Source organism: Neoarius graeffei, chromosome 9 (assembly GCF_027579695.1).
Source record: "Neoarius graeffei isolate fNeoGra1 chromosome 9, fNeoGra1.pri, whole genome shotgun sequence".
Lineage (NCBI taxonomy): Eukaryota > Metazoa > Chordata > Actinopteri > Siluriformes > Ariidae > Neoarius > Neoarius graeffei.
The window spans coordinates 33,452,372-33,474,210 of NC_083577.1; the positions used below are offsets into that span (position 1 = coordinate 33,452,372).

At 45.0% G+C, this 21,839-nt stretch overlaps 1 protein-coding gene across 1 annotated transcript in view; it reads left to right on the forward strand.

Moving 5' to 3' along the window:
- The first annotated feature begins 2,850 nt into the window (after positions 1–2,850).
- The window catches only part of ramp1 (receptor activity modifying protein 1), a 114,319-nt gene continuing 95,330 nt past the window's right edge, over positions 2,851–21,839 (forward strand). The window contains exon 1 of the mRNA XM_060928660.1: positions 2,851–3,043. Within this exon, the coding sequence (XP_060784643.1) occupies positions 2,983–3,043 (61 nt within the window). The 5' untranslated portion in view covers positions 2,851–2,982. The remainder of the gene's footprint in view (positions 3,044–21,839) is intronic.

The following is a 21,839-nucleotide window of genomic DNA, read 5'->3' on the forward strand; positions in this document are numbered from 1 at the left end:
GGCCTTACAGCACTACCTGATGACAGTATGTATGGTTTTCACGGCTGTAGTATGGCATAGCCTCAGCAAGATGAAATAAGCCACGCCCTGAGGCAAACTTTTCAGTTTCTGAAGAATGTTGTTCCATGAACATTTTGAGCTTGATGGTTGTGACAGAATGCTACGGTAGCCCACGTAAGCCTCATCTATGCCTCACCTATGCCTCAAGGATGCTCACCGATGCCTTTGTGGTTGCAGCAGATGAATTCATCCAGTGCTTTACCCACGCCCATTTTTTAACACAACGAAACTTTCCAGGGATGGAAGCCATACCCTCCTAGTTGTCAAGGTAGCTCTCTGGCTCTCACATATTCCGATGGAAGGGTCCAGAACACGTGCCAGTTGACCCCCAGAAGGCTCAACATCATCTACTGGTGTCTACGGCTATGTGAGACCTTACCTTTATACACTATTTGTGGTCTTTAAGCTCAACGCAAGTTCTCACATGGCTGGAATCACTTCACAGTAGACTGTTTTAAGCTACTGTGGCTTCATTTGCATATTTACTCCCCCCAAATTTATGCAACCGATTATCTCCAAAATTTGCTGGAATAGCCATGGTAGCCCTGGCCACAGTTCTCATGGATCAACTGGCTATGCATGACCTTAGCTTAAGATCCCCTATATATGTGCCCATAACAAGCTGTAGCATTAAGATTTCCCTTCCCTGGAAATAAGAAGCCCAATCTTGTTCCAGCAAGACAACTCCCCTGTGCACAAAATGAGATCCATGAAGATATGGTGTGCCAAGGATTGGACTGGAAGAACTTGAGTGAACTGCACCCCAACATCAGTGCCTGATCTCATTAATGCTCTTGTGGCTGAATGATCACAAATCCTCACAGCCACGCTCCAAAATCTAGCAGAATGCCTTCCCAGAAGAGCTTATTGTCAAAATAATGGGGACCAAGTCTGGAATAGGGTGCTCAGCAAGTACAAATGTATGATAGTCAGGTGTCCACAAACTTTTGGCCATATAAGTGTACTCCTATGTTAAGTCATGAATGCAGTAGGAGATAGAAAGTGTTTTGCATATGTAAAAAAAAAAAGCCCTCCTTTGCTTATGTTAAAAGCATATTTTTGCTTATGTAAATGCTGCATTTTTGCACAGGCTGGAAGACGAAAAGCACTTTTGTTGCCGCTTGGGATTAAAACTCTCACTTTCAATTCACTCAATTCAGTGAGCTTTAGCCTATTGGAATCGCTGTTACAAGAGTTAATGTACTGGCAAAGCACTGAAATGACCAAAATGAGCAATAAAACAAACAAACGAAAAACAAATGAAGCAAAAACAAGTGCACATAATCACTCAGCGAAAGATCAAACAGAGCTGTGGGTCATGATGATGTATCTTCATGGAATCCAAATACAGAATATCTGGCTTATCCCTACAAGGAAAATAATAATATTATAATAATAATAATCAATAATAATGAGTCGTAATAATAGCGGCGGCACGGTGGTGTAGTGGTTAGCACTTTCACTTCTCAGCAAGAAGGTTCTGGGTTCGAGCCCAGTGTCCGACGGGCCTTTCTGTGCGGAGTTTGCATGTTCTCCCCGTGTCTCTGTGGGTTTTCTCTGGGTGCTCCGGTTTCCCCCACACTCTAAAGACATGCAGGTTAGGTTAACTGGTGGCTCTAAATTGACCGTAGGTGTGAATGTGAGTGTGAATGGTTGTTTGTCTCTTTGTGTCAGCCCTGTGATGACCTGGCGACTTGTCCAGGGTGTACCCTGCCTCTCACCTATAGTCAGCTGGGATAGGCTCCAGCTTGCCCGTGACCATGCACAGGATAAGCGGCAACAGATAATGGGTGGATGGATGGAATAAGTAGTAATAATAACGGTGTTACTGTGGTGTAGTGGTTGGCACTTTCACCTCACAGCAAGAAGGTTCTGGGTTTGAGCCCAGTGTCAGGCGGGGGCCTTTCTCTGTGGAGTTTGCATGTTCTCCCCGTGTCTGCGTGGGTTTCCTCCGGGTGCTCCGGTTTCCTCCACAGTCCAAAGACATGCAGGTTAGGCTTATTAGTGGCTCTAGATTGACCGTAGGTGTGAATGTGAGTGTGAATGGTTATTTGTCTCTTTGTGTCAGCCCTGCGATGACCTGGCGACTTGTCCAGGGTGTACCCCGCCTCTCACCCACAGTCAGCTGGGATAGGCTCCAGCTTGCCTGCGACCCTGTACAGGATAAGCGGTTATGAATAATGGATGGACAGCAGTAATAATAGTGGTAGTATCACCGGCAGGTTATGTTTTCGGCTATGTTTATTTGTTTGTTCCCAAAGTAACTCAAAAAGTAGTGAACGGATTTTGATTAACTTTTGAGGAAAGGTGAGCTATGGGCCAAAGAACAATTGATTAGATTTTGATGCAAATCCAGACATGTGGCTTGGCGGAGGTATGCACTCTACCCAGTGCCATTATTATTAATAATAATAATAATAATAATAATGAGGTTGAGGTCGGGGTTATATTTAGGTGTAGGCGTAGTATTAATGAGCTGCATTAATAATGTATACCCTACTGCGCTCCCCCCCCTTCTCTCTCTCTCTCTCTCTCTCTCTCTCTCTCTCTTGCTCGCTCCCTCCCCCACCCGCTTGCGCTTCTGTGAGTCCTTGCAGTCAGCGCACTGCTTGTTGGCCCCAATCTAAACCGGCTGCTTTTTTTTTTTTCCTTCCCAAATCAGTGAAGGTCAGAATGTGTCTCATTTCATCTCGCGCTCTGTAGACGCTCTTGCATGCACGCGAGAAGCTCAGTCGCTGTCCGTCGCCACTGCAACTCTATCAGTGCTCCTGGCTGTCTGTGAAAAGTGCAGCACTGAACCCGCGTGTTTCTCTTCCCAAACATGTTTTATATGAGCGTTTGGCGCATCAATACTGAATAAGGAATAACCCAAGTGGAGAGGAAGACCAGACAAACTTGTCGTCGGTGTGAAATTATCGCTTCATGATGGGAATCAGTGGCGTTTTCCTGGCCAGGAGACATGCAGCTGTGTGTGTGATACTGGGTGAGTTTCACTAAATACACCGCACACGCTCTTACTTCCAGGGCTGACAAATAAAATGAAGGAAACAAAACCAAAAAGTTTATCATTTATCATGCATTTCAGATAGCTGACTAGTTCTCTGGACAATCCACAGACTTAAAATCACAAAAAATGCATGCACATTATTATTATTATTATTGTTGTTGTTGTTGTTGTAGATTCGCTATCGAATACTTTTATAACTTTGAGAATAAAAAACCCTTGCCTTATCACTAGGGTGCTACAATTATGGGAACATGTTTTGCACCTTTTTTATGCACATTTCTCCTGGAAACCTTTTTAAAATGATCAAAAGTGCACGGTTAATCCTTCAGTACCCACTACTCCAAAAGCTAATTAACAGTTATTCCATGAAATCGAGTCGTACATGAGCTGATAGCCGATGAGGCGCGTAGCACCGAGTTGGCTATAAGCAGTGGTGTAGTGGAGATTTTTAAAGTGGGGGTACACAATTCGTGACGTCATCGATTTGATATCATGTCAGAAGCGGTAGCCTTTGTTTGGTCGCCTATTTTGTTTGGTATGAATGATTTGTATAAATGTTACGTTCTTTTAACAACACGAGGGCACAAGAAGACACTTTTTTTCAGACATTTTTTGGTGTGCAATTTTCATTCGTGTTTGTCAGTACAGCCCAACTGTTATGGCGAAAAGCCGCGGTTTATTTTGTCTCCAATAAATATGCCGAAATGGCTAAAGAGGAACAAATTCGCCTTCTCCTTCCAAATGCATCGTCGTAGACAGCACCACTCTGCTGCTGGAACTCAACATAAACCTTGCATAGGTTTAACATGGACTATCAGGCGTGAAGCCAAAATATTGGAAATTATGATACACAAACACCTTTGTTCATGTTCGATTCATGTTCATTTGAGCCGAGCTGCATTCGGAATTCGATATTTTTACTAGCCTACTTACTGCCGTGGCAACAGCTACAGCATGTGTCCAGAAGTTCAAAAAAAGTCACGTCACTCACTCACATCGCATACAAACCAGCAACGGGCTGAAATTTATTATAAAAGGCACCAATCGAATAAATCAAGCATTTAGTCTGGCGCGACTGAGGCACCTGCGTATACAAAATACATAACATGCAGCCGTTGGGTTAAGCCCTACCGTGCACTCCTTCTTAAAGACTTGAGTATTTCTTTAAATTTGTCATTTCACATTTTTGGATGTACAACAAAACACTAAACAGGAAGGCCACAAAGATTATGAATTTCAAATCATATATATAATACAGTATGTGGTGAAATTATCCGCGTAAGGATGACCAGGCAGGCGATTATATCAGTTCTGTTGCCCTCTCGGTGCTGCTACCATGAACGCCCGGAAATCACACACACGCGCGCGCACACAGAGAGAGAGAGAGAGAGACCCTACTGTTATTATTAGGTTATTCAAAATCATAATCATTGCTCAGTATTCAAAATACTGAGCAAAAATCGCATTAGAACTTCAAAGATCATAAAGCATTAAACCGACAGATGGCGGAGTCAACCGTTTACATAATTCTAATATCTCGGCTGCGTTTAGAATGCATTCTACTTTGCGTCGCTACGTTTTACGTAACGTTCGATTTGGGGGGGGCATTGATGATGAGCACAAAGGCATGTCACTTACTGTAGAGCGTATAAACTCAGGCCATTGAAGTTTTTTTTTTTTTTGGAATCTCACCTCGGGAGAAGTGGGTGGACGGCGTACCCCTGCGTACCACGCCCACTACACCCCTGGCTATAAGCCATGTACGATGAGATTGAGTGGAATAACTGTTTTATTCTGTCTACATTCACTGGGTTTTGAGAAACAGAGCATTTTTATTTTTTTGCAAATTCGATAAATACAAACTTTATACAAAACATCCGACAAAATCATTGTCGCTTAGAATGTAAACAAACCGGTGAAATGATGGTAGCAATTTGTGAAAAATGCTATAATAATAATTCTTGAAAAATAAAATCAGATACGTTCTTATTGAATACTCTTATTCAACTTTTTTTTTAAACTTTTTTGTATTTTTTTTTAATTTGTATTCTTAATTGTATTTTTTATTTTTATTATTTTTTTTATTTTGTCCTTGATTGGTTCAGCAAAGTGCTCCACCATTTTGTTTTTCTGTACTCATGGTATACTGTACGAGTTGACGGCTACTCTACTACTAAGCTAATCAGAGTCTGCGATTTGTTCATATTCAGTGAATGTGGATAGAATATCTCATCTCATTATCTGTAGCCGCTTTATCCTGTTCTACAGGGTCGCAGGCAAGCTGGAACCTATCCCAGCTGACTACGGGCGAAAGGCGGGGTACACCCTGGACAAGTCGCCAGGTCATCACAGGGCTGACACACAGACACAGACAACCATTCACATTCACACCTATGGTCAATTTAGAGTCACCAGTTAACCTAACCTGCATGTCTTTGGACTGTGGGGAAAACCGGAGCACCCGGAGGAAACCCACGCGGACACGGGGAGAACATGCAAACTCCGCACAGAAAGGCCCTCGCCGGCCACGGGGCTCGAACCCGGACCTTCTTGCTGTGAGGCGACAGCGCTAACCACTACACCACCGTGCCGCCCGTGGATAGAATAATTAAAGGTATACAGGGCATACACTTTCCTAAGTAAACGCTAAATGTATGGAAGCAGTAGCTTGCCCTTCATTGTACCATGGGGGCAACAAGGAAAGGTACAGACTGCTAGCGTTAGCACTGAGAGTGTGTACGGGTCAATAGCTTAATTGGATAATTAATAATGTATGTAGAGCACCTCCTGGTGGACAAGCTTGTTCGCTTCTCTTGAAACCTGCTCAAGTGTGCTGTGCATATCTAAGAAGCCTTTCCTGCCAGGTTTGCTTGCAAGATCTATGAGAGGCTCCTGCTTTAACTGTACATATGCTTGTTAGCAGATTTTTCTCTCTCTCTTTTATTCGCTCTTTCACCATCTGTTTTGGCTGTTCTCTCTTGAGCTTGGTGCTTTAAAAACACACACACACACACACACACACACACACACACACACACACACACACACACACACACACAGTGTATTTCAGGTTTTGTGTGTGTAAGTATGAATTCATAGAGTAATTGGCTGCATGGATGCTGAAGCCACATTCAGTACCGTATTCTCATGTGGTGGCACAGTTCATTAGTTCAGACTGCCATTTCCTGGTCTTATACATGGGACACCAGGGGCGTCAGAAGCATTTTTAATGTGGGGGGGATACAGAAAATTTTTAATTAATTAGATGCCATTTCCTGCATTCTGGTGTATTTTTAACAGGTTGTTAAACACCTAATTTTACCTACAAAAGTCACTTAATTCAATGACTATTTTAGAGACTCAACAATAAGTCCTCATTCAACTAGTCCATATATTCATCAGCCTGTTTTTAAACCCACTGCTCTGCCTAAGATAATGAGATGAATGTGACACAATTTATCACCAACAATGACTTTATGGGTGCATTTTACTTTTTATTTTGTTTCCTTTTTTATTTAGTTGTAGATATAACACATGCCACTGTGCCAAGCAATAGTGACACTCAACTGTATGTTTAAAAATAAGAATATTCATAATTTCACACAATGACCAGGCATGACATGGCATCATGCAAACTTCATAACACAAAATCACACACAAAAGAGGACTTCACACAATGAACAAGTGCAGTTTTGTCAACCTACATGCAATGGTGGTACTACAGTAACATTTACAGATGAGTATAACAAATAGATTTATAGATATAACTCCTTCTTACATTGGTGCTACCACAATTTCTACCACTTCATAACTTTTATCCCCCTTTCCTTCACAATCCACCTGGAATAACATCCATCTCTCTCCATCGTTTTCCTTTCTACTATTCCTTCCCCAGACACTGATTTCCCATCTTACTTTCCAGAAAACTGGTAAAGACCAGACAAAACAAGGAATCAATAAATATCATCAGAGCAGACTTGACCTCATTCTTGGCATTACAGTAAGGCAGGCCTACTGGGTTTGAATTAAATGATAGCTAATATTAAGCTAGCTGATACAGTACATCTCCTAACATTGACTAGCCAGCTAACTGCACTAACATTTTCCATTGGGACAAAAAAAGAAAAAAAACCCTGTCCTGTGGGGAAATTTTGACTGACTTTCCACTTCTTTGTAAAGAATCTCCTTATGTCCATTGTATCTGGGGAGGAGCAAATACTGCAAACAATTCATCATCAACCAAGAATACCCCATTAGGCTAAGCTTATTTCATTGTTTAGTTGAACATTAATTTAACGAGGCCTAGGGTTAATTTTGAGGGCATATAACAAAAGAATCAGGTTTTAGCAAAAGCTAGCCATTGTGAGGTGGCAATGGGGCTGACGTCACCTCCTCTACTTTCGAGCAGCTGCACCAACATTTTTCTGCTCGTGCTGAGATTCACTTCACTCACGTGTGGTGAATTGTTGTCGGGAATGCCCGGAAAACCCGGAGTGGATTTTCAGTGGGTTGTATATTCTCTTATCGATCAAGTGGAATGGATTATTTCACGAAGCAATAGAAACGGCGCTGGGTGAACTAATATTTTATGTTAAATGTGGGCGGGTCCAAACAATGAATTATGAAATGTGAAGGGGACATGTCCCCTTCACATTCAATGGTGGCGACCCCCATGTGGGACACACAAGAAAGGTGGATTTACTGATGGCTTTAACCATCAATACACATACTGTACACCATATCACAGCCACTTCTTTTTCGAGATGGATTCATCTTTCAAGGACACTGTTTTCACTTACTTGTTACATAGTGATTAGTAACACAAAGCCAAAATGAACAATCCTCAAGTAAATACATATCTACTGAAATGGCACATTTTTGAACTATTAGTCACCTTAAACAGTTTTGCCAAAGCTTCTTCTAGTCTCTTTTTCTAGTGAAACAGGGTAATGCATGCTCTAAAGGTTCCTAGAAGTCACCAGATGAGGTAATTTGAATATTCATTGATCAGTGGCATATCAAAAGGTTTCATGAAGAAGGAAGATTTCTGAAGATGCGTAAAATTAGAGATTTATGAGAAAACAAATTAATGGATTATATATTATTTCTTAGAGAAAGAAGCCTTTCAAAACTAACAATTTCTGTGTTTACAAAATACTACAGTTTCTGTCAAGAACTCCGAGAAAAGAAATGCGCAGTAGTAAGTCATTTGGAAATAGACACAAATGAAATGTTTACAGGTGGAAACACTGCTTTTATTACTTGTAAATATAGCAAAGAATAGAGTTTGAAATGAACCGATAAGAATGGGACAATGTTGATCAGAGATTGGCTATTGTGAAAAATGTTGATCAGTGATTGTTCCCAATACCCAATCACTGATCAACATTGTTCACAATGCCCAATCTCTGATCAACATTGTTCCCAATACCCAGTGTTGATCAGGGATTGGGTACTGGGGGTAAAAATTTTGATCAGGGATTGGGTATTGGGGGTAAAAATTTTGATCAGGGATTGGGTATTGGGAACAGTGTTGATTGGGTATTGGGAACAGTGTTGATCGGGTATTGGGAACTGTGATTAGGGATTGGGTATTGGGAACAGTGTTGATCAGGGATTGGGTATTGGGAACAGTGTTGATCAGGGATTGGGTATTGGGAACAGTGTTGATCACGGATTGGGTTTTGGGAACAGTGTTGATCAGGGATTGGGGATTGGGAACTGTGCTGATCAGAGATTGGGTATTGGGAACAGTGTTGATCGGGTATTGGGAACAGTGTTGATCGGGTATTGGGAACAGTGTTGATCGGGTATTGGGAACAGTGTTGATTGGGTATTGGGAAGAGTGTTGATTGGGTATTGGGAACAGTGTTGATCGGGTATTGGGAACTGTGATCAGGGATTGGGTATTGGGAACTGTGCTGATCAGGGATTGGGTATTGGGAACTGTGCTGATCAGGGATTGGGTATTGGGAACAGTGTTGATTGGGTATTGGGAACAGTGTTGATCAGGGATTGGGTATTGGGAACAGTGTTGATCGAGTATTGGGTATTGGGAACTGTGCTGATCAGGGATTGGGTATTGGGAACAGTGTTGATTGGGTATTGGGAACAGTGTTGATCAGGGATTGGGTATTGGGAACTGTTTTGATCAGGGATTGGGTATTGGGAACTGTGTTGATTAGGGATTGGGTATTGGGAACTGTGTTGATCAGGGATTGGGTACTGGGAACAGTCTTGATCAGGGATTGGGTATTGGGAACAGTCTTGATCAGGGATTGGGAACAGTGTTGACTGGGTATTGGGAACAGTGTTGACTGGGTATTGGGAACAGTGTTGACTGGGTATTGGGAACAGTGTTGACTGGGTATTGGGAACAGTGTTGACTGGGTATTGGGAACAGTGTTGACTGGGTATTGGGAACAGTGTTGACTGGGTATTGGGAACTGTCTTGATCAGGGATTGGGAACTAGGAAGTGTCTTGATCAGGGATTGGGTATTGGGAACAGTGTTGATCAGGGATTGGGTATTGGGAACAGTGTTGACTGGGTATTGGGAACAGTGTTGACTGGGAATTGGGAACAGTGTTGACTGGGTATTGGGAAAAGTGTTGACTCGGTATTGGGAAAAGTGTTGACTGGGTATTGGGTGTTGGGAACAGTGTTGATCAGGGATTGGGTATTGGGAACAGTGTTGATTGGGTATTGGGAACAGTGTTGACTGGTTATTGGGAACAGTGTTGACTGGGTATTGGGAACAGTGTTGATTGGGGATTGGGAACTGTGTTGACTGGGTATTGGGAACAGTGTTAATAAGGGATTGGGTATTGGGAACAGTGCTGATCAGGGATTGGGTATTGGGAACTGTGCTGATCAGGGATTGGGTATTGGGAACTGTTATCAAGGACTGGGTATTGGGAACAGTGTTGATCAGGGATTGGGTATTGGGAACTGTGCAGATCAGGGATTGGGTATTGGGAACAGTGTTGACTGGGTATTGGGAACAGTGTTGACTGGGTATTGGGAACAGTGTTGACTGGGTATTGGGAAAAGTGTTGACTGGGTATTGGGAAAAGTGTTGACTGGGTATTGGGTGTAGGGAACAGTGTTGATCAGGGATTGGGTATTGGGAACAGTGTTGATTGGGGATTGGGAACAGTGCTGATCAGGGATTGGGTATTGGGAACAGTGTTGATCAGGGATTGGGTATTGGGAACAGTGTTGATTGGGTATTGGGAACAGTGTTGACTGGGTATTGGGAACAGTGTTGACTGGGTATTGGGAAAAGTGTTGACTCGGTATTGGGAAAAGTGTTGACTGGGTATTGGGTGTTGGGAACAGTGTTGATCAGGGATTGGGTATTGGGAACTGTGTTGATTGGGTATTGGGAACAGTGTTGATTGGGTATTGGGAACAGTGTTGATCAGGGATTGCGTATTGGGAACAGTGCTGATCAGGGATTGGGTATTGGGAACTGTGTTGATTGGGGATTGGGAACAGTGTTGATTGGGTATTGGGAACAGTGTTGATCAGGGATTGGGTATTGGTAACAGTGCTGATCAGGGATTGGGTATTGGGAACAGTGCTGATCAGGGATTGGGTATTGGGAACTGTGCTGATCAGGGATTGGGTATTGGGAACTGTTATCAAGGACTGGGTATTGGGAACAGTGTTGATCAGGGATTGGGTATTGGGAACTGTGCAGATCAGGGATTGGGTATTGGGAACAGTGTTGATTGGGTATTGGGAACAGTGTTGACTGGGTATTGGGAACAGTGTTGACTGGGTATTGGGAACAGTGTTGACTGGGTATTGGGAAAAGTGTTGACTGGGTATTGGGAAAAGTGTTGATTGGGTATTGGGAACAGTGTTGATCAGGGATTGCGTATTGGGAACAGTGCTGATCAGGGATTGGGTATTGGGAACTGTGTTGATTGGGGATTGGGAACAGTGTTGATTGGGTATTGGGAACAGTGTTGATCAGGGATTGGGTATTGGGAACAGTGCTGATCAGGGATTGGGTATTGGGAACAGTGCTGATCAGGGATTGGGTATTGGGAACTGTGCTGATCAGGGATTGGGTATTGGGAACAGTGTTGATTGGGTATTGGGAACAGTGTTGATCAGGGATTGGGGATTGGGAACAGTGCTGATCAGGGATTGGGTATTGGGAACAGTGTTGATTGGGTATTGGGAACAGTGTTGACTGGGTATTGGGAACAGTGTTGACTGGGTATTGGGAAAAGTGTTGACTCGGTATTGGGAAAAGTGTTGACTGGGTATTGGGAAAAGTGTTGACTCGGTATTGGGAAAAGTGTTGACTGGGTATTGGGTGTTGGGAGCAGTGTTGATCAGGGATTGGGTATTGGGAACAGTGTTGATCAGGGATTGGGTATTGGGAACAGTGCTGATCAGGGATTGGGGATTGGGAACAGTGCTGATCAGGGATTGGGTATTGGGAACAGTGTTGATTGGGTATTGGGAACAGTGTTGACTGGGTATTGGGAACAGTGTTGACTGGGTATTGGGAAAAGTGTTGACTCGGTATTGGGAAAAGTGTTGACTGGGTATTGGGTGTTGGGAACAGTGTTGATCAGGGATTGGGTATTGGGAACTGTGTTGATTGGGTATTGGGGACAGTGTTGATTGGGTATTGGGAACAGTGTTGATTGGGTATTGGGAACAGTGTTGATCAGGGATTGGGTATTGGGAACAGTGCTGATCAGGGATTGGGTATTGGGAACTGTGCTGATCAGGGATTGGGTATTGGGAACTGTTATCAAGGACTGGGTATTGGGAACAGTGTTGATCAGGGATTGGGTATTGGGAACTGTGCAGATCAGGGATTGGGTATTGGGAACAGTGTTGATTGGGTATTGGGAACAGTGTTGACTGGGTATTGGGAACAGTGTTGACTGGGTATTGGGAACAGTGTTGATTGGGTATTGGGAACAGTGTTGATCAGGGATTGGGTATTGGGAACAGTGCTGATCAGGGATTGGGTATTGGGAACTGTGCTGATCAGGGATTGGGTATTGGGAACTGTTATCAAGGACTGGGTATTGGGAACAGTGTTGATCAGGGATTGGGTATTGGGAACTGTGCAGATCAGGGATTGGGTATTGGGAACAGTGTTGACTGGGTATTGGGAACAGTGTTGACTGGGTATTGGGAACAGTGTTGACTGGGTATTGGGAAAAGTGTTGACTCGGTATTGGGAAAAGTGTTGACTGGGTATTGGGTGTTGGGAACTGTGTTGATTGGGTATTGGGGACAGTGTTGATCAGGGATTGGGTATTGGGAACAGTGCTGATCAGGGATTGGGTATTGGGAACTGTGCTGATCAGGGATTGGGTATTTGGAACTGTTATCAAGGACTGGGTATTGGGAACAGTGTTGATCAGGGATTGGGTATTGGGAACTGTGCAGATCAGGGATTGGGTATTGGGAACAGTGTTGATTGGGTATTGGGAACAGTGTTGACTGGGTATTGGGAACAGTGTTGACTGGGTATTGGGAACAGTGTTGACTGGGTATTGGGAACAGTGTTGACTGGGTATTGGGAAAAGTGTTGACTGGGTATTGGGAAAAGTGTTGACTGGGTATTGGGTGTTGGGAACAGTGTTGATCAGGGATTGGGTGTTGGGAACTGTGTTGATTGGGTATTGGGAACAGTGTTGATTGGGTATTGGGAACAGTGTTGATCAGGGATTGCGTATTGGGAACAGTGCTGATCAGGGATTGGGTATTGGGAACTGTGTTGATTGGGGATTGGGAACAGTGTTGATTGGGTATTGGGAACAGTGCTGATCAGGGATTGGGTATTGGTAACAGTGCTGATCAGGGATTGGGTATTGGGAACAGTGCTGATCAGGGATTGGGTATTGGGAACTGTGCTGATCAGGGATTGGGTATTGGGAACTGTTATCAAGGACTGGGTATTGGGAACAGTGTTGATCAGGGATTGGGTATTGGGAACAGTGTTGATTGGGTATTGGGAACAGTGTTGACTGGGTATTGGTAACAGTGTTGACTGGGTATTGGGAACAGTGTTGACTGGGTATTGGGAACAGTGTTGACTGGGTATTGGGAACAGTGTTGACTGGGTATTGGGAAAAGTGTTGACTCGGTATTGGGTGTTGGGAACAGTGTTGATCAGGGATTGGGTATTGGGAACTGTGTTGATTGGGTATTGGGAACAGTGTTGATTGGGTATTGGGAACAGTGTTGATTGGGTATTGGGAACAGTGTTGATCAGGGATTGGGTATTGGGAACAGTGCTGATCAGGGATTGGGTATTGGGAACTGTGCTGATCAGGGATTGGGTATTGGGAACAGTGTTGATCAGGGATTGGGTATTGGAAACTGTGCTGATCAGGGATTGGGTATTGGGAACTGTGCTGATCAGGGATTGGGTATTGGGAACTGTCTTGATCAGGGATTGGGTATTGGGAACTGTCTTGATCAGGGATTGGGTATTGGGAACGGTCTTCATCAGGGATTGGGTATTGGGAACTGTCTCGATCAGGGATTGGGTATTGGGAACTGTCTCGATCAGGGATTGGGTATTGGGAACTGTCTCGATTAGGGATTGGGTATTGGGAACTGTCTCGATCAGGAATTGGGTATTGGGAACAGTGTTGATTGGGTATTGGGAACAGTGTTGACTGGGTATTCGGAACAGTGTTGACTGGGTATTGGGTGTTGGGAACAGTGTTGATCAGGGATTGGGTATTGGGAACTGTGTTGATTGGGGATTGGGGATTGGGAACTGTGCTGATCAGGGATTGGGTATTGGGAACAGTGTTGATCAGGGATTGGGTATTGGAAACTGTGCTGATCAGGGATTGGGTATTGGGAACTGTCTTGATCAGGGATTGGGTATTGGGAACTGTCTTGATCAGGGATTGGGTATTGGGAACTGTCTTGATCAGGGATTGGGTATTGGGAACTGTCTTGATCAGGGATTGGGTATTGGGAACTGTCTTCATCAGGGATTGGGTATTGGGAACAGTGTTGATCAGGGATTGGGTATTGGAAACTGTGCTGATCAGGGATTGGGTATTGGGAACTGTCTTGATCAGGGATTGGGTATTGGGAACTGTCTCGATCAGGGATTGGGTATAGGGAACTGTCTCGATCAGGGATTGGGTATTGGGAACTGTCTCGATCAGGGATTGGGTATTGGGAACTGTCTCGATCAGGGATTGGGTATTGGGAACTGTCTCGATCAGGGATTGGGAACAGTGTTGACTGGGTATTGGGAACAGTGTTGACTGGGTATTGGGAACACTGTTGACTGGGTATTGGGAACAGTGTTGACTGGGTATTGGGAACTGTGTTGACTGGGTATTGGGAACAGTGTTAATAAGGGATTGGGTATTTGGAACAGTGCTGATCAGGGATTGGGTATTGGGAACTGTGCTGATCAGGGATTGGGTATTGGGAACTGTTATCAAGGACTGGGTATTGGGAACAGTGTTGATCAGGGATTGGGTATTGGGAACTGTGCAGATCAGGGATTGGGTATTGGGAACAGTGTTGATTGGGTATTGGGAACAGTGTTGATCAGGGATTGGGTATTGGGAACAGTGTTGATCAGGGATTGGGTATTGGGAACTGTCTTGATCAGGGATTGGGTATTGGGAACTGTCTTGATCAGGGATTGGGTATTGGGAACTGTATTGATCAGGGATTGGGCATTTGGGAACTGTCTTGATCAGGGATTGGGCATTGGGAACTGTCTTGATCAGGGATTGGGTATTGGGAACTGTCTTGATCAGGGATTGGGAACAGTGTTGATCGGGTATTGGGAACTGTGATTAGGGATTGGGAACAGTGTTGATCGGGTATTGGGAACTGTCTCGATCAGGGATTGGGTATTGGGAACTGTGTTGACTGGGTATTGGGAACAGTGTTGACTGGGTATTGGGAAAAGTGTTGATCAGGGATTGGGTATTGGGAACTGTGTTGATTGGGGATTGGGAACTGTGTTGATTGGGTATTGGGAACAGTGTTGATTGGGTTTTGGGAACAGTGTTGATCAGGGATTGGGTATTGGGAACTGTGCTGATCAGGGATTGGGTATTGGGAAGTGTGCTGATCAGGGATTGGGTATTGGGAACAGTGTTGATCAGGGATTGGGTATTGGAAACTGTGCTGATCAGGGATTGGGTATTGGGAACTGTCTTGATCAGGGATTGGGTATTGGGAACTGTCTTGATCAGGGATTGGGTATTGGAAACTGTCTTGATCAGGGATTGGGTATTGGGAACTGTCTTCATCAGGGATTGGGTATTGGAAACTGTGCTGATCAGGGATTGGGTATTGGGAACTGTCTTCATCAGGGATTGGGTATTGGAAACTGTCTTCATCAGGGATTGGGTATTGGGAACTGTCTTGATCAGGGATTGGGTATTGGGAACTGTCTTCATCAGGGATTGGGTATTGGGAACAGTGTTGATCAGGGATTGGGTATTGGAAACTGTGCTGATCAGGGATTGGGTATTGGGAACTGTCTCGATCAGGGATTGGGAACAGTGTTGATCGGGTATTGGGAACTGTGATTAGGGATTGGGGATTGGGAACAGTGTTGATCAGGGATTGGGGATTGGGAACTGTGTTGATTGGGTATTGGGAACAATGTTGATCAGGGATTGGGTATTGGGAACAGTGCTGATCAGGGATTGGGTATTGGGAACTGTGCTGATCAGGGATTGGGTATTGGGAACAGTGTTCATTGGGTATTGGGAACTGTGTTGATCAGGGATTGGGTATTGGGAACTGTGTTGATTGGGTATTGGGAACAGTGTTGATTGGGTATTGGGAACAGTGTTGATTGGGTATTGGGAACAGTGTTGATTGGGTATTGGGAACAGTGTTGATTGGGTATTGGGAACAGTGTTGATCAGGGATTGGGTATTGGGAACAGTGCTGATCAGGAATTGGGTATTGGGAACTGTGCTGATCAGGGATTGGGTATTGGGAACAGTGTTGATCAGGGATTGGGTATTGGGAACTGTTATCAAGGACTGGGTATTGGGAACTGTGTTAGTAAGGGATTGGGTATTGGGAACAGTGCTGATCAGGGATTGGGTATTGGGAACTGTGTTGATCAGGGATTGGGTATTGGGAACTGTGTTGATCAGGGATTGGGTATTGGGAACTGTGTTGATCAGGGATTGGGTATTGGGAACTGTGTTGATCAGGGATTGGGTATTGGGAACTGTGTTGATCAGGGATTGGGTATTGGGAACAGTGTTGATCAGGGATTGGGTATTGGGAACAGTGTTGACTGGGTATTGGGAACAGTGTTGACTGTGTATTGGGAACCGTGTTGACTGGGTATTGGGAACAGTGTTGACTGGGTATTGGGAACAGTGTTGACTGGGTATTGGGAACAGTGTTGACTGGGTATTGGGAACAGTATTGACTGGATATTGGGAACTGTGTTGACTGGGTATTGGGAACTGTGTTCATAAGGGATTGGGTATTGGGAACAGTGCTGATCAGGGATTGGGTATTGGGAACTGTGTTGATCAGGGATTGGGTATTGGGAACTGTGTTGATCAGGGATTGGGTATTGGGAACTGTGTAGATCAGGGATTGGGTATTGGGAACAGTGTTGATTGGGTATTGGGAACAGTGTTGACTGGGTATTGGGAACAGTGTTGACTGGGTATTGGGAACAGTGTTGACTGGGTATTGGGAACAGTGTTGACTGGGTATTGGGAAAAGTGTTGACTGGGTATTGGGAAAAGTGTTGACTCGGTATTGGGTGTTGGGAACAGTGTTGATCAGGGATTGGGTATTGGGAACTGTGTTGATTGGGTATTGGGAACAGTGTTGACTGGGTATTGGGAACAGTGTTGATTGGGTATTGGGAACAGTGTTGATCAGGGATTGGGTTTTGGGAACAGTGCTGATCAGGGATTGGGTATTGGGAACTGTGCTGATCAGGGATTGGGTATTGGGAACAGTGTTGATCAGGGATTGGGTATTGGAAACTGTGCTGATCAGGGATTGGGTATTGGGAACTGTGCTGATCAGGGATTGGGTATTGGGAACTGTCTTGATCAGGGATTGGGTATTGGGAACTGTCTTGATCAGGGATTGGGTCTTGGGAACGGTCTTCATCAGGGATTGGGTATTGGGAACTGTCTCGATCAGGGATTGGGTATTGGGAACTGTCTCGATCAGGGATTGGGTATTGGGAACTGTCTCGATTAGGGATTGGGTATTGGGAACTGTCTCGATCAGGAATTGGGTATTGGGAACAGTGTTGATTGGGTATTGGGAACAGTGTTGACTGGGTATTCGGAACAGTGTTGACTGGGTATTGGGTGTTGGGAACAGTGTTGATCAGGGATTGGGTATTGGGAACTGTGTTGATTGGGGATTGGGGATTGGGAACAGTGTTGATTGGGTATTGGGAACAGTGTTGATTGGGTATTGGGAACAGTGTTGATCAGGGATTGGGTATTGGGAACTGTGCTGATCAGGGATTGGGTATTGGGAACTGTGCTGATCAGGGATTGGGTATTGGGAACAGTGTTGATCAGGGATTGGGTATTGGAAACTGTGCTGATCAGGGATTGGGTATTGGGAACTGTCTTGATCAGGGATTGGGTATTGGGAACTGTCTTGATCAGGGATTGGGTATTGGGAACTGTCTTCATCAGGGATTGGGTATTGGGAACAGTGTTGATCAGGGATTGGGTATTGGAAACTGTGCTGATCAGGGATTGGGTATTGGGAGCTGTCTTGATCAGGGATTGGGTATTGGGAACTGTCTCGATCAGGGATTGGGTATTGGGAACTGTCTCGATCAGGGATTGGGTATTGGGAACTGTCTCGATCAGGGATTGGGAACAGTGTTGACTGGGTATTGGGAACAGTGTTGTCTGGGTATTAGGAACAGTGTTGACTGGGTATTGGGAGCAGTGTTGACTGGGTATTGGGAACTGTGTTGACTGGGTATTGGGAACAGTGTTAATAAGGGATTGGGTATTGGGAACAGTGCTGATCAGGGATTGGGTATTGGGAACTGTGCTGATCAGGGATTGGGTATTGGGAACTGTTATCAAGGACTGGGTATTGGGAACAGTGTTGATCAGGGATTGGGTATTGGGAACTGTGCAGATCAGGGATTGGGTATTGGGAACAGTGTTGATTGGGTATTGGGAACAGTGTTGATCAGGGATTGGGTATTGGGAACAGTGTTGATCAGGGATTGGGTATTGGGAACTGTCTTGATCAGGGATTGGGTATTGGGAACTGTCTTGATCAGGGATTGGGTATTGGGAACTGTATTGATCAGGGATTGGGCATTTGGGAACTGTCTTGATCAGGGATTGGGCATTGGGAACTGTCTTGATCAGGGATTGGGTATTGGGAACTGTCTTGATCAGGGATTGGGAACAGTGTTGATCGGGTATTGGGAACTGTGATTAGGGATTGGGAACAGTGTTGATCGGGTATTGGGAACTGTCTCGATCAGGGATTGGGTATTGGGAACTGTGTTGACTGGGTATTGGGAACAGTGTTGACTGGGTATTGGGAAAAGTGTTGATCAGGGATTGGGTATTGGGAACTGTGTTGATTGGGGATTGGGAACTGTGTTGATTGGGTATTGGGAACAGTGTTGATTGGGTTTTGGGAACAGTGTTGATCAGGGATTGGGTATTGGGAACTGTGCTGATCAGGGATTGGGTATTGGGAAGTGTGCTGATCAGGGATTGGGTATTGGGAACAGTGTTGATCAGGGATTGGGTATTGGAAACTGTGCTGATCAGGGATTGGGTATTGGGAACTGTCTTGATCAGGGATTGGGTATTGGGAACTGTCTTGATCAGGGATTGGGTATTGGAAACTGTCTTGATCAGGGATTGGGTATTGGGAACTGTCTTCATCAGGGATTGGGTATTGGAAACTGTGCTGATCAGGGATTGGGTATTGGGAACTGTCTTGATCAGGGATTGGGTATTGGAAACTGTCTTCATCAGGGATTGGGTATTGGGAACTGTCTTGATCAGGGATTGGGTATTGGGAACTGTCTTCATCAGGGATTGGGTATTGGGAACAGTGTTGATCAGGGATTGGGTATTGGAAACTGTGCTGATCAGGGATTGGGTATTGGGAACTGTCTCGATCAGGGATTGGGAACAGTGTTGATCGGGTATTGGGAACTGTGATTAGGGATTGGGTATTGGGAACAGTGTTGATCAGGGATTGGGGATTGGGAACTGTGTTGATTGGGTATTGGGAACAATGTTGATCAGGGATTGGGTATTGGGAACAGTGCTGATCAGGGATTGGGTATTGGGAACTGTGCTGATCAGGGATTGGGTATTGGGAACAGTGTTCATTGGGTATTGGGAACTGTGTTGATCAGGGATTGGGTATTGGGAACTGTGTTGATTGGGTATTGGGAACTGTGTTGATTGGGTATTGGGAACAGTGTTGATTGGGTATTGGGAACAGTGTTGATTGGGTATTGGGAACAGTGTTGATCAGGGATTGGGTATTGGGAACAGTGCTGATCAGGAATTGGGTATTGGGAACTGTGCTGATCAGGGATTGGGTATTGGGAACAGTGTTGATCAGGGATTGGGTATTGGGAACTGTTATCAAGGACTGGGTATTGGGAACTGTGTTAGTAAGGGATTGGGTATTGGGAACAGTGCTGATCAGGGATTGGGTATTGGGAACTGTGTTGATCAGGGATTGGGTATTGGGAACAGTGTTGACTGGGTATTGGGAACAGTGTTGATCAGGGATTGGGTATTGGGAACTGTGTTGATCAGGGATTGGGTATTGGGAACTGTGTTGATCAGGGATTGGGTATTGGGAACAGTGTTGACTGGGTATTGGGAACAGTGTTGACTGTGTATTGGGAACCGTGTTGACTGGGTATTGGGAACAGTGTTGACTGGGTATTGGGAACAGTGTTGACTGGGTATTGGGAACAGTATTGACTGGGTATTGGGAACTGTGTTGACTGGGTATTGGGAACTGTGTTCATAAGGGATTGGGTATTGGGAACAGTGCTGATCAGGGATTGGGTATTGGGAACTGTGCTGATCAGGGATTGGGTATTGGGAACTGTTGTCAAGGACTGGGTATTGGGAACAGTGTTGATCAGGGATTGGGTATTGGGAACTGTGCAGATCAGGGATTGGGTATTGGGAACAGTGTTGATTGGGTATTGGGAACAGTGTTGATCAGGGATTGGGTATTGGGAACAGTGTTGATCAGGGATTGGGTATTGGGAACAGTGTTGATCAGGGATTGGGTATTGGGAACAGTGTTGATCAGGGATTGGGAACAGTGTTGACTGGGTATTGGGAACAGTGTTGACTGGGTATTGGGAAAAGTGTTGCCTGGGTATTGGGAACAGTGTTGACTGGGTATTGGGAACAGTGTTGATCAGTGATTGGGGATTGGGAACTGTGTTGATCAGGGATTGGGTATTGGGAAAAGTGTTGACTGGGTATTGGGAAAAGTGTTGACTGGGTATTGGGAAAAGTGTTGACTGGGTATTGGGAACAGTGTTGACTGGGTATTGGGAACAGTGTTGACTGGGTATTGGGAACAGTGTTGACTGGGTATTGGGAACAGTGTTGACTGGGTATTGGTAAAAGTGTTGACTGGGTATTGGGAACAGTGTTGATCAGGGATTGGGTATTAGGAACAGTGCTGGTCAGGGATTGGGTATTGGGAACTGTGCTGATCAGTGATTGGGTATTGGGAACAGTGTTGATCAGGGATTGGGTATTGGAAACTGTACTGATCAGGGATTGGGTATTGGGAACAGTGTTGATCAGGGATTGGGTATTGGGAACTGTCTCGATCAGGGATTGGGTATTGGGAACTGTCTCGATCAGGGATTGGGCATTGGGAACTGTCTCGATCAGGGATTGGGCATTGGGAACTGTCTCGATCAGGGATTGGGCATTGGGAACTGTCTCGATCAGGGATTGGGCATTGGGAACTGTCTCGATCAGGGATTGGGCATTGGGAACTGTCTCGATCAGGGATTGGGCATTGGGAACTGTCTCGATCAGGGATTGGGCATTGGGAACTGTCTCGATCAGGGATTGGGCATTGGGAACTGTCTCGATCAGGGATTGGGCATTGGGAACTGTCTCGATCAGGGATTGGGCATTGGGAACTGTCTCGATCAGGGATTGGGTATTGGGAACTGTCTCGATCAGGGATTGGGTATTGGGAACTGTCTCGATCAGGGATTGGGTATTGGGAACTGTCTCGATCAGGGATTGGGTATTGGGAACTGTCTCGATCAGGGATTGGGTATTGGGAACTGTCTCGATCAGGGATTGGGTATTGGGAACTGTCTCGATCAGGGATTGGGTATTGGGAACAGTGTTGACTGGGTATTGGGAACAGTGTTGACTGGGTATTGGGACCAGTGTTGACTGGGTATTGGGACCAGTGTTGACTGGGTATTGGGAACAGTGTTGACTGGGTATTGGGAACTGTCTTGATCAGGGATTGGGAACTAGGAAGTGTCTTGATCAGGGATTGGGTATTGGGAACAGTGTTGATCAGGGATTGGGTATTGGGAACAGTGTTGACTGGGTATTGGGAACAGTGTTGACTGGGTATTGGGAAAAGTGTTGACTCGGTATTGGGAAAAGTGTTGACTGGGTATTGGGTGTTGGGAACAGTGTTGATCAGGGATTGGGTATTGGGAACAGTGTTGATTGGGTATTGGGAACAGTGTTGATTGGGTATTGGGAACAGTGTTGACT